This window comes from Bos indicus x Bos taurus, chromosome 10, assembly GCF_003369695.1.
Source record: "Bos indicus x Bos taurus breed Angus x Brahman F1 hybrid chromosome 10, Bos_hybrid_MaternalHap_v2.0, whole genome shotgun sequence".
Lineage (NCBI taxonomy): Eukaryota > Metazoa > Chordata > Mammalia > Artiodactyla > Bovidae > Bos > Bos indicus x Bos taurus.
Window position 1 is genome coordinate 13582704 of NC_040085.1, and position 14241 is coordinate 13596944.

The 14241-nt window shown below is 39.6% G+C and overlaps 1 protein-coding gene across 9 annotated transcripts in view; it reads left to right on the forward strand.

Moving 5' to 3' along the window:
* Positions 1-14241, forward strand: part of NEO1 (neogenin 1) — a 239511-nt gene that overhangs the window by 84393 nt on the left and 140877 nt on the right. For all 9 annotated transcript variants that reach the window (XM_027553167.1, XM_027553159.1, XM_027553165.1 and 6 more), the window contains exon 4: positions 993-1146. In XM_027553167.1, the coding sequence (XP_027408968.1) occupies positions 993-1146 (154 nt within the window). The remainder of the gene's footprint in view (positions 1-992; positions 1147-14241) is intronic.

A 14241-nucleotide genomic window follows, 5' to 3' on the forward strand; every position in this document is an offset into this window, starting at 1 on the left:
CTGTTTTCAGGGCAGCAGTGGAGACTCAGACATGGATAACAGACTTATGGACACAGTGGGGGAAGGAGAGGGTGGGATGAATTCAGACAGTAGCGTGAAAACATATTCATGCAGTTCAGTTCAGTCGCTCAGTTGTGTCCGAATCTTTGCGACCCCATGAATCGCAGCACGCCAGGCCTCCCTGTCCATCACCAACTCCCACATTACCATATGTAAAACAACCAGTGGGAAATTGCTTTCTGATGCTGGGCGCTTAGGCTGGTGCTCTGTGATACCTAGAAGGGTGGGAGTTGGGAGGAAGATTCAAGAGGCTGGGGACATGTGTATACCTATGGCTTATTCATGTTAATGTGTGGCAGAAACCAACACAATATTGTGAAAAATTATCTTCCAATTTAAAAAAAAACTAGAACTATCACCCCATCTAACAGATAACCCTATCTTCTACCCCAGGAGTATGATCTTTTCATATGCCTGTAAGAGGGTGACTCTCTAAAGTGTGAATACACATATAGTGGTAGCTTGATAGTTGCACCATTGTAGAAATTAAAGGAGTGACTGTCTCAGTGAGCAAGTTAAATAGATGAAGCTCAAAGATTTTTAGAGGTAGCATATAGGTATAGGGAAGGAAAAGAAAGGAAACCTCTTACAATATCTCTGTGAGTGATGAGGATACTAAGGTCCTGAGCTTGCTCAGTCTTTTTCATATTTGTACCACTTATGAAGTATTTTCCTTATGTTATCTTTTAAAATGAAGGGGGTTCAAGTCAGATTTCACTTAGGTAACTAGTAAGGACACTGAAAGCAGGAGCTATGACTTAAACATGTTTAAGCCTCCCAGAGAGCCTTGGACAAAGTTGTGTACACGGGAATTATTAAGAAATGCTTGCTAATTTAAATGGAATTTTCCTGTCATTTTTGCTTAAACTATTTCGTTGTATAAAGCCACACAGACTCTTAAACATTTTCTTTTGTTTTAATTTTGTTTTCAGATCCTGGTGCCACATCAAACTTGGTATTTTTGAAACAACCTTCTTCCTTAATCAGAGTCATTGGTCAGAGTGCAGTGTTGCCATGTGTTGCTTCAGGACTTCCTACTCCAAGCATTAGATGGGTGAAAAACCAGGAGACAGTTGACACAGAAAGGTAACATTGTCTGCCTAAAAGCCTTTTTCAGCCTTGGCTTGTGACTTGGTCTAATCTTATTTGAGACTATTGATTAATTTTAAAAAGGTTATCTCTTTTATTTTTATTTAAACACATCATGACGCTTATTTATCATTCTTGAAATATGTTTATATGCTATATATGATTAGGATGTTTAAAGAATGCTTTTAAGATATTAAGGGATAATTATTCCATTGGTTCTTCTTAGCTTAAGGCCCTAGGATTTCCTTCCTTAAATTGTTGCAAGAGTTTCTAATGCTGACTACCTGAGATGTCTAACTTACTCTCATATGCATTTCGTCGATGATAGTTTTTTCCTTTACTTAAACAGTAAAAGAAAATGTATTCCTCATTTTTTTGTTTTTGACTTTTAGGGTCATACCAGCTTCCTTCTGTGACCTCAGATTTTTCATCTTACACATAAGCCTTTTCTGTTGACATCGACCATCACCCTATTTTCCCTCCCAAACACTGTCATTACTTCCTTTTGTTGTTGTTCAGTTGCTAAGTCACGTCTGACTCTGCAACCCCATGAACTGCGGCATGCCAGGCTCCCTGTCCTTCACTGTCTCCTGGAGTTTGCTTAGATTGTGTCCATTGAGTTGGTGATGCTATCTAACCCTCTCATCCTCTCCTGCCCCCGTCTCCTTTTTTCTTCAATCTTTCCCAGCATCAGGGTTTTTTTTTCCCAGTAAGTCGGCTCTTCGTATCATGGGGCCAGAGTATTAGAGCTTCAGCATCAGTCCTTCCACTGAACATTCAGGGTTGATTTCCTTTAGCATTGAGTGTTTTGATCTCCTTGCTGTCCAAAGAACTCTCAAGAAGCTTCTCCAGCACCACAATTCAAAAGCATCAATTCTTCGACTCTCTGCCTTCTCTATGGTCCAACTCTCACATTTGTACATGATTACTGGAAAAACCATAGCTTTTGACTATATGGACCTTCATCAGCAAAGTGATGTCTCTGCTTTTTAATATGCTATCTAGAGTTGTCATGGATAAATGTCTTCCAGGAAGCAAGTGTCTTCTAATTTCATGGCTACAGTCACCATCAGCAGTGATTTTGGAGTCCAAGGAAATAAAATCTGTCACTACTGCTACTTTTTCCCCTTCTATTTGCCATGATCAGGCCAGCTTTTTCACTCTCCTCTTTCACCTTCTTCAAGACGCTCTTTAGTTCCTCTTCACTTTCTCCCATTAGGTGGTGTCCTCTGCATATCTGAGGTTGTTGATATTTCTCCTGGCAGTCTTGATGCCAGCTTGTGATTCATCCAGCCTGCCATTTCACATGATGTACTCTGCACAGAAGTTGCATAAGGAGGGTGACAATATGCAACCTTAACATACTCTTTTCCCAATTTTGAACCAGTTCATTGTTCCATGTCCAGTTCTAACTATTGCTTCTTGACCTGCATACAGGTTTATCTGAAGATAGGTATGGTGATATTCCCATCTCTTTAAGAATTTTTCACAGTTTCTTGTGGTCCACACAGTCATAGGCTTTAGCATAGTCAGTGAAGCAGAAGTAGATGTTTTTCTGGAATTCCCTTGCTTCCTCTATGATCCAACGAATGTTGGCAATTTGATCTCTGGTTCCTCTGCCTTTTCTAAATCCAGGTTGTATATCTGGAAGTTCTCAGTTCATATATTGCTGAAGCCTAGATTGAAGGATTTAGAGCATAACCTTGCTAGCACGTAAAATAAGCACAATTGTAGGGTAGTTTGAACATTCTTTGGCATTGCCTTTCTTTGGGATTGGAGTGAAAACTGACCTTTTCCAGTCCTGCGGCCACTGCTGAGTTTTCCAAATTTGCTGATCTATTGAGTGCAGTACTTTAGATTTTAGATAGCTCAGCTGGAATTCCATCACTTGCACTAACTGTGTTCATACTAATGCTTCCTAAGGCCCACTTGACTTCACATTCCAGGATGTCTGGCTCCGGGTGAGTCGCCACACCATCATGTTTATTCAAGTCGTTAAGATCTTTTTTGTACAGTTCTGTGTATTCTTGCCATTTCTTCTTAATCTCTTCTGCTTTTGTTAGATCCTTACCATTTCTGTCCTTTATTGTACACATCGTTGCATGAAATAGTCCCTTGATATCTCCACTTTTCTTGCAGAGATCTCTAGTCTTTCTCATTCTGTTGTTTTCCTCTATTTCTGTGCATAGTTCATTGAAGAAGGCCTTATCTCTACTTGCTATGCTCTGGAACTCTGCATTCAGTTGGATACATCTTTTCTTTTTTCCTTGCCTTTCGCTTCTTTTCTTTTCTCAGCTATTTGTAAAGTCTCCTCAGACAGCCACTTTGCCTTCTTGCATTTTTTTTTCCCCTTTGGGATAATTTTGGTCACCGCCTCCTGTACAGTGTTATGAACTTCCATCCATAGTTCTTCTGGCACTCTGTCTACTAGATCTAATCCCTCGAATCTATTCTTCACCTCTGCTGTATAATCATAAGGGATTTGATTTAGGTCATACCTGAATGGCCTAGTGGTCTTCCCAACCTTCTTCAATATAAGTCTGAATTTTGCAATAAGGAGCTCATGATTTGAGCCACAGTCAGTCCAGTCTTGTGTTTGCTGACTGTATAGAGCTTCTCCATCTTTGGCTACAAAGAATATAATCAATCTGAATTTTGGTACTATCTGGTGATACCAACGTGTAGAGTCGTCTGTTGTGTTGTTGGATGAGGGTGTTTGCCATGACCAGTGTGTACTCTTGACACAACTCTGTTAGCCTTTGCTCTGCTTCATTTTGTACTCCAGAACCAAACATGCCTGTTATTCCATGTATCTCTTGACTTTCTACTTCTGCATTCCAATCCCCTGTGATGAAAAGGACATCTTTTTTGGTGTTAGTTCTAGAAGGTCTTAGATCTAGTAGATCTTCACAGAACTGGCCAATTTCAGCTTCTTCAGCATTAGTGGTTGGGGCATAGGCTTTGGTTACTGTGATGTTGAATGATTTCCCTTGGAAATGAGCTGAAATCATTCTATCATTTTTGAGATTTCAAGCAAGTCCCAGGTGGTGCTAGTGGTAAAGAAACCATCTGCCAATGCAGGAGACATAAGAGACATAGGTTCTATCCCTGAGTCAGGAAGATCCCTTGGAGAAGGAAATGGCAAACCACTCTAGTATTCTTGCCTGGAGAATTCCATGGACAGAGGAGCCTGGTGGATTATGGTTCATAGTGTCACAAAGAGTTGGACACAACTGAAGTGAATTCCCATGCACGCACTGCATTTTGGACTGTTTTGTTGACTATGAGAGCCACTCCATTTCTTCTAAGGAACTCTTGCCTAGAGTAGTAGATATAATAGTCTTCTGAATTAAGTTTACCCATTCCTATCCATGTTAGTTCACTGATTTCTAAGATGTTGATGTTCACTCTTAACATGTCCTCCTTGATCATGTCCAGTTTACCTAGATTTATGGACCTAACATTCCAAATTCCTATGTAATATTGTTCCTTACAGCATCGTACTTTACTTTCACCACCAGACACATCCACAACTGAGTGTCGTTCCCACTTTGGCCCAGCTGCTTCATTCTTTCTGGAGCTATTAGTAATTGCCCTTTGCTCTTCCCCAGTAGCATAGTGGATACCTTCTGACCTAGGGGCTTGTCTTCTGGTGTCATGTCATGTTGCCTTTTCATACTGTTGATGGGGTTCCTTATCATCCTGTTCATGGGCTTCTTGTGGCAAGAATACTGGAGTGGTTTGTTATTCCCCTCTCCAGTGGACCATGTTTTGTCAGAACTCTTCAATATGATCTGTCCTTCTTGTGTGACTCTGCATGGCATGGCTCATAGCTTCATTGAGTTATGCAAGCCCCTTCACCCCAAGAATGCTGTGATCCATGAAGGGCCATTTACTTCCTTAGGTAATAGATTTTTTTTTTCAGTTGTATTCTGGTAAGAGAACTGGGTGGTGGTGATGGAGGTGGTGGTAGTTCCATATGATTTATTTCCATAACAAAGTCATCTTGTGCATTGTAGAATGTACAGTAACATCCCTGGCCTCTGCCCATGAGATGCAGTAGCACTCCCAAGTTGTGACAACCAAAAATGTTTCTAGATATTGCCAGATACCTCTCAGGAGACAAAATTATCCCCAGTTGAGGACCATTTTCCCGGAGCAGTGCTGTGCAATGGGAACATGATGAAAGCCACAAAAATAATTAAAAATTTTCTGGAACACATGGCACTACTAAATACAATAATTTATACAATGTACTGGTTAAAGTGAAATTTAGTTCTACCAAAACAATAAAGTTTGTGTTTAGTCCTGCTTCATATCCTACATTTACATTTCCTCAGTCGGTCTAGCCACATTTCAAGTGTCAGGAGCCACATGTGGCTGGTGGCTGTTGTTTGGATAGAGCAAGTTTAGAGCTTCCCAGTTGACTAATTTAGCGTAAGCAGGTAATCTTAATTTGTGTAGTTCAGTAAACAAGATACGGAAAGGAGTATCTGTCTAGTCAGCTTGGTGATCAACCTTTACTGATCAGTGGGGATGCTAGAATGCAATCAGATTGTTCCTCACATGTTCCATTAGCCAAACTGATAGCACCATCTTCAGTGTCACCTGATTTCTTACTGAACACCTGTCCAGTCACCAACTTCTGCCTATATTTTACTCCCTTTTCCCCCACTCTTTTTTCCAGCTAAATATTATACAAAGAATTCCTAAGACTTTAAGGGAATTTTTTTAAACCTACACTAACTGAAAACATGAGGAACCTTAAGATAGGGTATATACTGGCACAAAGACAGAAATATAGATCAATGGAACAAAATAGAAAGCCAAGAGATAAATCCATGCACCTATGGACACCTTATCTTTGACAAAGGAGGCAAGAATATGCAATGGATTAAAGACCATCTCTTTAACAAGTGGTGCTGGGAAAACTGGTCAACCACTTGTAAAAGAATGAAACTAGAACACTTTCTAACATCATACACAAAAATAAACTCAAAATGGATTAAAGATCTAAACTTAAACCAGAAACTATAAAACTCCTAGAGGAGAACATAGGCAAAACACTCGCCGACATAAATCACAGCAGGATCCTCTATGACCCACCTCCCAGAATATTGGAAATAAAAGCAAAAATAAACAAATGGGACCTAATTAAACTTAAAAGCTTCTGCACAACAAAGGAAAGTCTAAGCAAGATGAAAAGACAGCCTTCAGAATGGGAGAAAATAATAGCAAATGAAGCAACTGACAAACAACTAATCTCAAAAATATACAAGAAACTCCTACAGCTCAACTCCAGAAAAATAAATGACCCAGTCAAAAAATGGGCCAAAGAACTAAACAGACATTTCTCCAAAGAAGACATACAGGTGACTAACAAACACATGAAAAGATGCTCAACATCACTCATTATCAGAGAAATGCAAATCAAAACCACAATGAGGTACCATTTCACACCAGTCAGAATGGCTGCAATCCAAAAGTCTACAAGCAATAAATGCTGGAGAGGGTGTGGAGAAAAGGGAACTCTCTTACACTGTTGGTGGGAATGCAAACTAGTACAGCCACTATGGAGAACAGTGTGGAGATTCCTTAAAAAACTGGAAATAGAACTGCCTTATGACCCAGCAATCCCACTGCTGGGCATACACACTGAGGAAACCAGAATTGAAAGAGACACGTGTACCCCAATGTTCATCGCAGCACTGTTTATAATAGCCAGGACATGGTAGCAACCTAGATGTCCATCAGCAGATGAATGGATAAGAAAGCAGTGGTACATATACACAATGGAGTATTACTCAGCCATTAAAAAGAATACATTTGAATCAGTTCTACGGAGGTGGATGAAACTGGAGCCTATTATACAGAGTGAAGTAAGCCAGAAAGAAAAACACCAATACAGTATACTAACGCATATATATGGAATTTAGGAAGATGGTAACAATAACCCTGTATACAAGACAGCAGAAGAGACACTGATGTATAGAACAGTCTTTTGGACTCTGTGGGAGAGGGAGAGGGTGGGATGATTTGGGAGAATGGCATTGAAATATGTATATCATATATGAAACGAATCGCCAGTCCAAGTTCGATGCATGATACTGGTTGCTTGGGGCTGGTGCAATGGGACAACCCAGAGGGATGGTACGGGGAGGGAGGAGGGAGGGGGGGTTCGGGATGGGGAACACGTGTATACCCGTGGCGGATTCATGTTGATGTATGGCAAAACCAATACAGTATTGTAAAGTAATTAACCTCCAATTAAAATAAATTTATATTAAAAAAAAGGGTATGTAAATGTTAAGCTCTTAGAGTAGAAATTTTAATTGGCTACATGTTAGAACAAAGTATCAGGAATAGGACAGCTGAGATAGGTTATTTTTAAAGCTTTTATATTTTATCTTCGTAGAAGTACATTCTGAAGACAATAAGAGTTTGATTTCTTATATAAGAAATAAAAGTGAGAATTTCCATGATTCTCATTTGTTTATTCAATAATTATTCAACAAATATTTATTAAATGCTCTTTATGTTCGGCCCTATTCAAGGTACAGGAAATAGAGTAGTGAACCAAGTAGATTTTTGCTCTTAGTTCATATTCTAGTGGACAAGAGTCAGGCAATAATCATATGAACATAAAATTTCAGTTTATAATAAGTGCTGTGAAGAAAATTAAGACAAATTTAGTAATTTCCTAGTTACATTACTTTGAATTTTAAGGATAAATAGAAGATTGAGTAGACTTTCCCATCTTGAGTTCTGTAGGCTTCTCAATGCTTCAGTTATGTGGTAGAAAAGTCTGAGAAGCATTGCTTTGCCATACCACTGTCTCAGGAAGCTTCAGAAGAATATAAGAGCAAGACAGTGCTGGTGTTCTTCACACTGGTGTTTCCAGACCCAGGCACAGTACTTGGCATATAATTGGGTAGGAAGAGGGCGACCAATGTATTTTGGTTGAATTTCTGAATGTAGTATAGGAAAATGTAAGTAGGTGAATGGAACACCGTGCTTCAGGTTAGATGCAAGTGATTATTCAAAGTATCCTTGTTTCTGCCAGTCTTATGAGATATGTAGATGGATCTTAGTTAATAAATTATGTAGACCTCAAATTAGAAAGAAATTTAGAAATTGAAAGAAAAATGTGACTAGAAATCTAGATAGTAACCAGGCTGGCTCTAGTGAAAAGGAAAAACCAAACAAATTATTAGACATCCTTCTCAATTATTCATCTTAAGAACTAGTTAAGAATATTTCAAAACATGTCCATGACTTTTATAAGTGTGTTAAGAATTGATATATTTGGTTAATCTTTTGATCACATTTGTTTGGATCCAAACCAAACATAGCTATTGAAGTGGGGGTGGTGGTAGAAATGTATCCCATTCATTGAGTAGTTTTATTTGAAAGGGAGAGAATTCAGAAAATACAAATGCTGAAGTGCACGGTGACTGACAGCAAAATGTAATTTAGTAATTAAATAATGTTATGTTTTAGTGGAATGATAGATTAGAACTCAGCTGCAAAAGAAACAGGTTATAGTTATAAAATGCTTAATGTTAGATTACAATTGACAGTAGTAGAAAAATTAGATTGTTTAAAGGACAAGTGGAAGACTTCCATTTCTGGGAAGATTGAGTAGTATTTTCCACTGATCTTCCTGTTGCATACAACTGAAAACTCTGGACATTACAGGTAGAACACATGTAAGACTCTGAAAGGTGGAGAGAGGAAGGGACCTTAGACCTAAGAAACAACATGATGTTTTAAGTTCCATGGGTTTTGTTTTTACCTTGTATATCCCAGCTTGAGCTGAAGAAGCTGGTAACCTGCAAACACCACTAGGCACAAACAAAAATGCACCACCAAAGTGTGTTTTCTCCAGGCAAAGGACCAGAGAGGGGCAGCAAGATAAAAACTACTTCAACTACTCTAATCAGTCCTACTCCAGCCAAATACCACATAAAGAACTGTGACCCCGTCCTCTCCAATGCCAGCAAAGGCCTAGTGGGATGCCGAGACTTCTGCCTTCACCAGGTTGTGATGAACCATCCTCCTTGCTCTATGGTGTCAGAGGCTAAGTAGAGAGCCAGGACTTTCATCCCAACCAAGCAGTATTGAGGCCCCCACCCCTGCTGTGTCAGTGGAGGCGCCTGGGGAGCCTGGACTTTTATCCCACCTGGCAATAGAGACACTCTTTTCCAGCTTCCCTTCTCCACCAGGGTGGTATCGAAGGAGGCCTGTGGGGAGTCAGGACTTGCAGTACCTTGTAATGTCGAACCCTCTCTCTTCATGGTGTTACTGGACGCCACGTGGGGAACAGTAATGAGGCACTCTTACTGCACCCAGCCAGAGAGCAGGCTCAGTGGCAGCGTAATGAGGAGCCAGGACTCTCAGTCCTGCTAAGGCATGATGTGGAGTCCCCCTTCCCTCTCAGGTGTCAGTCAAGACTGAGAGTGGAACCTGGACTTCATGAGGTAGCACCTCCCCTTTCCACTGGGTGTCAGAAGCAGCCACCTGCAAGCAAAAGGTTTAGTAAGATCCAGAATCTTATAACATAATGCCTCAAATATCCAGATGTCAATGGAAAATTGCTCATCAAACCAAGAATGAGGAAAATCTCAAATGAGAAAAGACAATTTATGCTAAAACTGAGATTACAGGTCTTTGAATTATGTAAGAAAGATTTTTAAAGCAGTTATCATTAAAATGCTTCAACAAGGAATTATGAATACATTTGAAATAAACAAAAAACAGAATATCTCAAGAGATAAATAGTCTCTTCTAAGGAATAGAAGATTTAAAGAAGAACTAAACAGGAAATTTTGAACTAAGACAATAAAAACTACAACAAAAAAAACCCCAGCTCATTAGATGGGCTAACAAGAGACTGGATGGGATAAAGGAAAGAATTAGTAGACTGGAAAAAAAAGGAGACGACACAAGATGATCGATATTAGGACTGAGCCGGGGTTGCCACTACAGACCCAGCAAACATCGAAAGGATAATAGGAGAATACTATAAACAACTACTAGTCATGTAGTCCAGTAGTCATGTATGGATGTGAGATTGGACCACAAAGCAGGCAGAATGCCGAAGAGTTGATGCTTTTGATCTGTGATGCTGGAGAAGACTCTTGACAGTCTCTTGGACAACAAGGAGATTAAACCAGTCCATCCTAAAGGAAATCAACCCTGAATACTTATTGGAAGGACTGATGCTGAAGCTGCAATACTTTGGCCGCCTGATGCCAGGATCTTTTAGAAAAGATCCTGATGCTGGGAAAGATTGATGGCAGAAGGAGAAGAGGGTGACAGAGGATAAGACGGTTGTATGGCATCACTAATTTAATGGACATGAACTTGGGCAAATTTCAGGAGGTGGTGAAGGACATGGAGGCCTGGCGTGCTGCAGTCCATGGGGTCGCAAAGAGTCAGACACGGCTTGGTGACTGAACAACGACATAAACAATTGTACATCACATAAGTTTGATTGAGACAAACCATTTCCTCTAAAACGCAAACTACCATATCTAACTCAATATAAAATAAGTAGTCCTCTTAACTCTTAAGGAGATTAAATTTGTAATTTTTAAACTCTCCCCAAAAGTCTGCAAGTCCACATAGCTTCACTGGAGAATTCTATCAGTGTTTAAAGAGTTAGAACCAATTCTACACAGTCTTTCTGGAAAATGGAAAGAATTGGAGCTAATATTATCTAGTGAGAATTTTATTATGCCTCACATTTTGGGTGCATGTAAATTCTGTGTTATCTTACCTGGGAAACACTGAACAGAGGAACCTGGAGGGCTACAGTCCACGAGGTCACGAAAGAATGGGACATGACTTAGCAACTTAACAATAAAATTAAAAACTTTTGCTCTGTGAAAGACCATGTTAAGAGGATGAAAAGATAAAGCTACAGATTTTTTGTGGGGACAAAATATTTGCCAACCATGTATCAAACAAAGGAGGAGTATCTAAAATGTGTAAAGGTATCTCAAAAACAAAACAAAACAAAACAAAACTCAGTATTTAAAAAGTATATAATTCAGTTAGAATGTAGACAGAAGAGTTAGTTCAGTTCAGTCACTCAGTGGTGTCTGACTCTTTGCGACCCTGTGGACTGCAGCATGCCAGACTTTCCTGTCCATCACCAACTCCCGGAGCTTACTCAAACTCATGTCCTTTGAGTTGGTGATACCATCCAACCATCTCATCCTCTGTCATCTTAGATAGATGGTTCACCAAACAAGATGTACAGATGGTAGATAAGCACAGGAAAAATTGCTTAATATCATTAGCCATTAGGAAGTGCAAATTAAAACCACAACTTATCACTGCATACTTCAAGAGTGACAGTGCCAAATGTTGTCAGGTATGTGGAGAAACGAGATCACTCTGGCATTGCTGGTAGGAATGTGAAGTGGTGCAGCCACTCAGAAGAGCTGTTTGACAGTTTCTGAAGAAATTTGTTGCAACTGCCATATCACCTAACATTTACATTCTTGGGCATTTATCCCATCGAAACGAACTTACGTTCAGACAGAAACCTGCACGTGTATATTTATAGCAGCTTTATTCATAATACCCCCAAACTAGGAACAACTCAGCTGTCTTTCATTGAGTGAAGGATTAAATAAACAATGTCTATTCATACTCTGAAATTACTGTTCAGCAATAAAAGGAATAAACTTTTGACAATTGCAACAACCTGGATGAATCTCCAGAGAATTATGCTGAGTGAAAAAAGCCAATCCCCAGAGGTTGCATACCATGTGACTATCTATGTAACATTCTTCATGAAATGCAAAAATTATTGAAGTGGAGAACAGGTTAGTGGTTGCCAGGGGTTAATGAGGAGGTGGGCGAGGGAGGGAGGTGGATATGGCTATAAAAGAGCAGCAGGAGGGATCTTTGTGATGGTGGGAATATCAGTCTCCTAGTTACAGTTCCACAAGATCTTACTGTTGAGGAAAACTAAGTAAAGGGTCCGTGAGATCTCTCCGTATCATTCCTTGGACCTGCATGTGAATCTACAGGTATCTCTCAAAAGTTTAAAGAAAAAAAGCAAATGAGTGTGTATGTAAGATTAGCTTTCTCCTACCCTTCCTCAACTGCTGTTTTAGAGGAAGAGGTGTCTAAGAAGTTCTTTTGTGCTCTGGATATTATTTTCCATTCTCTCCAGTACTTTTGTAAATCCTCTTTTCAGATGTTTTCCTCTCCGATGGTTACCTGTCTTTTGTCTTTAAAAAAGCTCACCTCTCTCTCACTCAAATAACAACACAGAAAAACCTACATTAAACAAGTCATTTTCCTTCTGCATTCCCCATCACACTTCAGAGTCTTTTTTGACTTGTGTTTCTTCCTCAGCTTTTCTGTCCAGTCCGTCTGTCATTTTACCTCCTAAACATCTCTGAAATTCATGCCTGTTGCTAACACCTTATTCCAAGGTGCTGTTGACTGTCACATCATTTACTTCAGTAGCCTCCTTTTAACCCCACGTATACTCTGGCCTCATTCCAAATGCCCTTGCCATAGCAGTCTTTTCAAAGCCCAAGTCTTAACTACATCATTGTCAACTTCCCACCCACTTTTAAAGATGTTTAATGGACTTCCATTTTTTTCAAGTTAAGGATTCAGATTCTTTTTTTTTTTTTTTTTTTTAGTATTCAGATTCTTAAAATGGCTTTCAGAGCCTTGTGTGGTCTGGCTCCATCCTCATATTTTTGCTTTTTTAATTCTTATATCTGGCCACATTGGTGGTTTTTGGATCCCCACACTGTGATCCTTTCTTTCACAATCCTTTGCATGTGCTAGACTTTCTTTTTGAAATCTTTTCCTCCCCTTCATCATTAGTTAGTTCCTATTCATTCTTCAGATCTCAGCTCAAAGGTTATTTTTATCAGTGAAATTTCTTTCTGATTTTCTGACAGATTCTTCTGGTATACCATTGTGTCGTGAAAGTCGCTCAGTAGTGTCCAACTCTTTGTGACCCCATGGACTATAGCCCATCAGGCTCCTCTGTCCATGGAATTCTCCAGGCAGGAATACTGGAGTGGGTCACCATTTCCTTCTCCAGGGTAACTACCCGACCCAGGGATCAAACCCAGGTCTCCTGCATTACAGGCAGATCCTTTACTGTCTGAGCCACCAGGGAAGCCCATAACTCTACGTTGTGTAGAGTTACCATTTTTTATGTCCGTCTTTCCCTCTAAATTGCATGACAGCACTGATTTTGTTTTTGCTTGCTTCAGTATACCAGCTGTTACCTGACATACATAGGGACACCAGTAAATAATGAATGAATGAATGAATAAATCCCTTTCTTTAACTTCATCATCCAACTTTTCAAAAGAGTGGCCATTATTTCATGCCTTCTCTTTACCCCTGTTGTTACTGCCGTGATTCATCCTTTTCTCTTTAATTCCATTACAATGACTTTACAACTTCCACTTGTTCCTTCACTAAATCTGACCATGTTATTAATCTGCTCAAAAGCCTTTCCCTTTGGCCAAAGACATAGGTCTTAGCACACCATGTTCTCCTCAACTGGTTACTCAGAGACACATATGTAATACACTCCTTATGTCTAGCAGTGCTCAGTTTGGGTCCGTTGACCATGAATACTTCTCCACTTACTGTTTCTGTTGACTGCATCTTTGAATTTTGGAGCTTGATTTCCTTTGTACTGTAAGCCACCATATGTTACATGAACAACTTAAATCATTTCTGAGAAGCTGTTGGACATTCTTCCTCCCAGACTTCTTTTAAGGAAAGTAAAATCAGCTGCGTTAAGAAAGACTGACTTCCACTGTTCTTGTACTCATGGCAAATATGAGGCATAGCAAGTACCAGGAATGTTTCTTAGTATAATTATTAGATATAAATTACTATACCTCAGTTTCAAAAGTACTAACTAGTGTTTCAAATTATGTTCCACTCAGCTGGGTATCATATGTGTGTAGGGCTGATTTCCCCTTTATGAATATTGTTTTCCATTTGTGAAACATAGTAGTGAATTTGACCAGTAAAATATGCTATGCTATGCTAAGTCACTTCAGTCGTGTCTGACTCTGTGTGACCCCA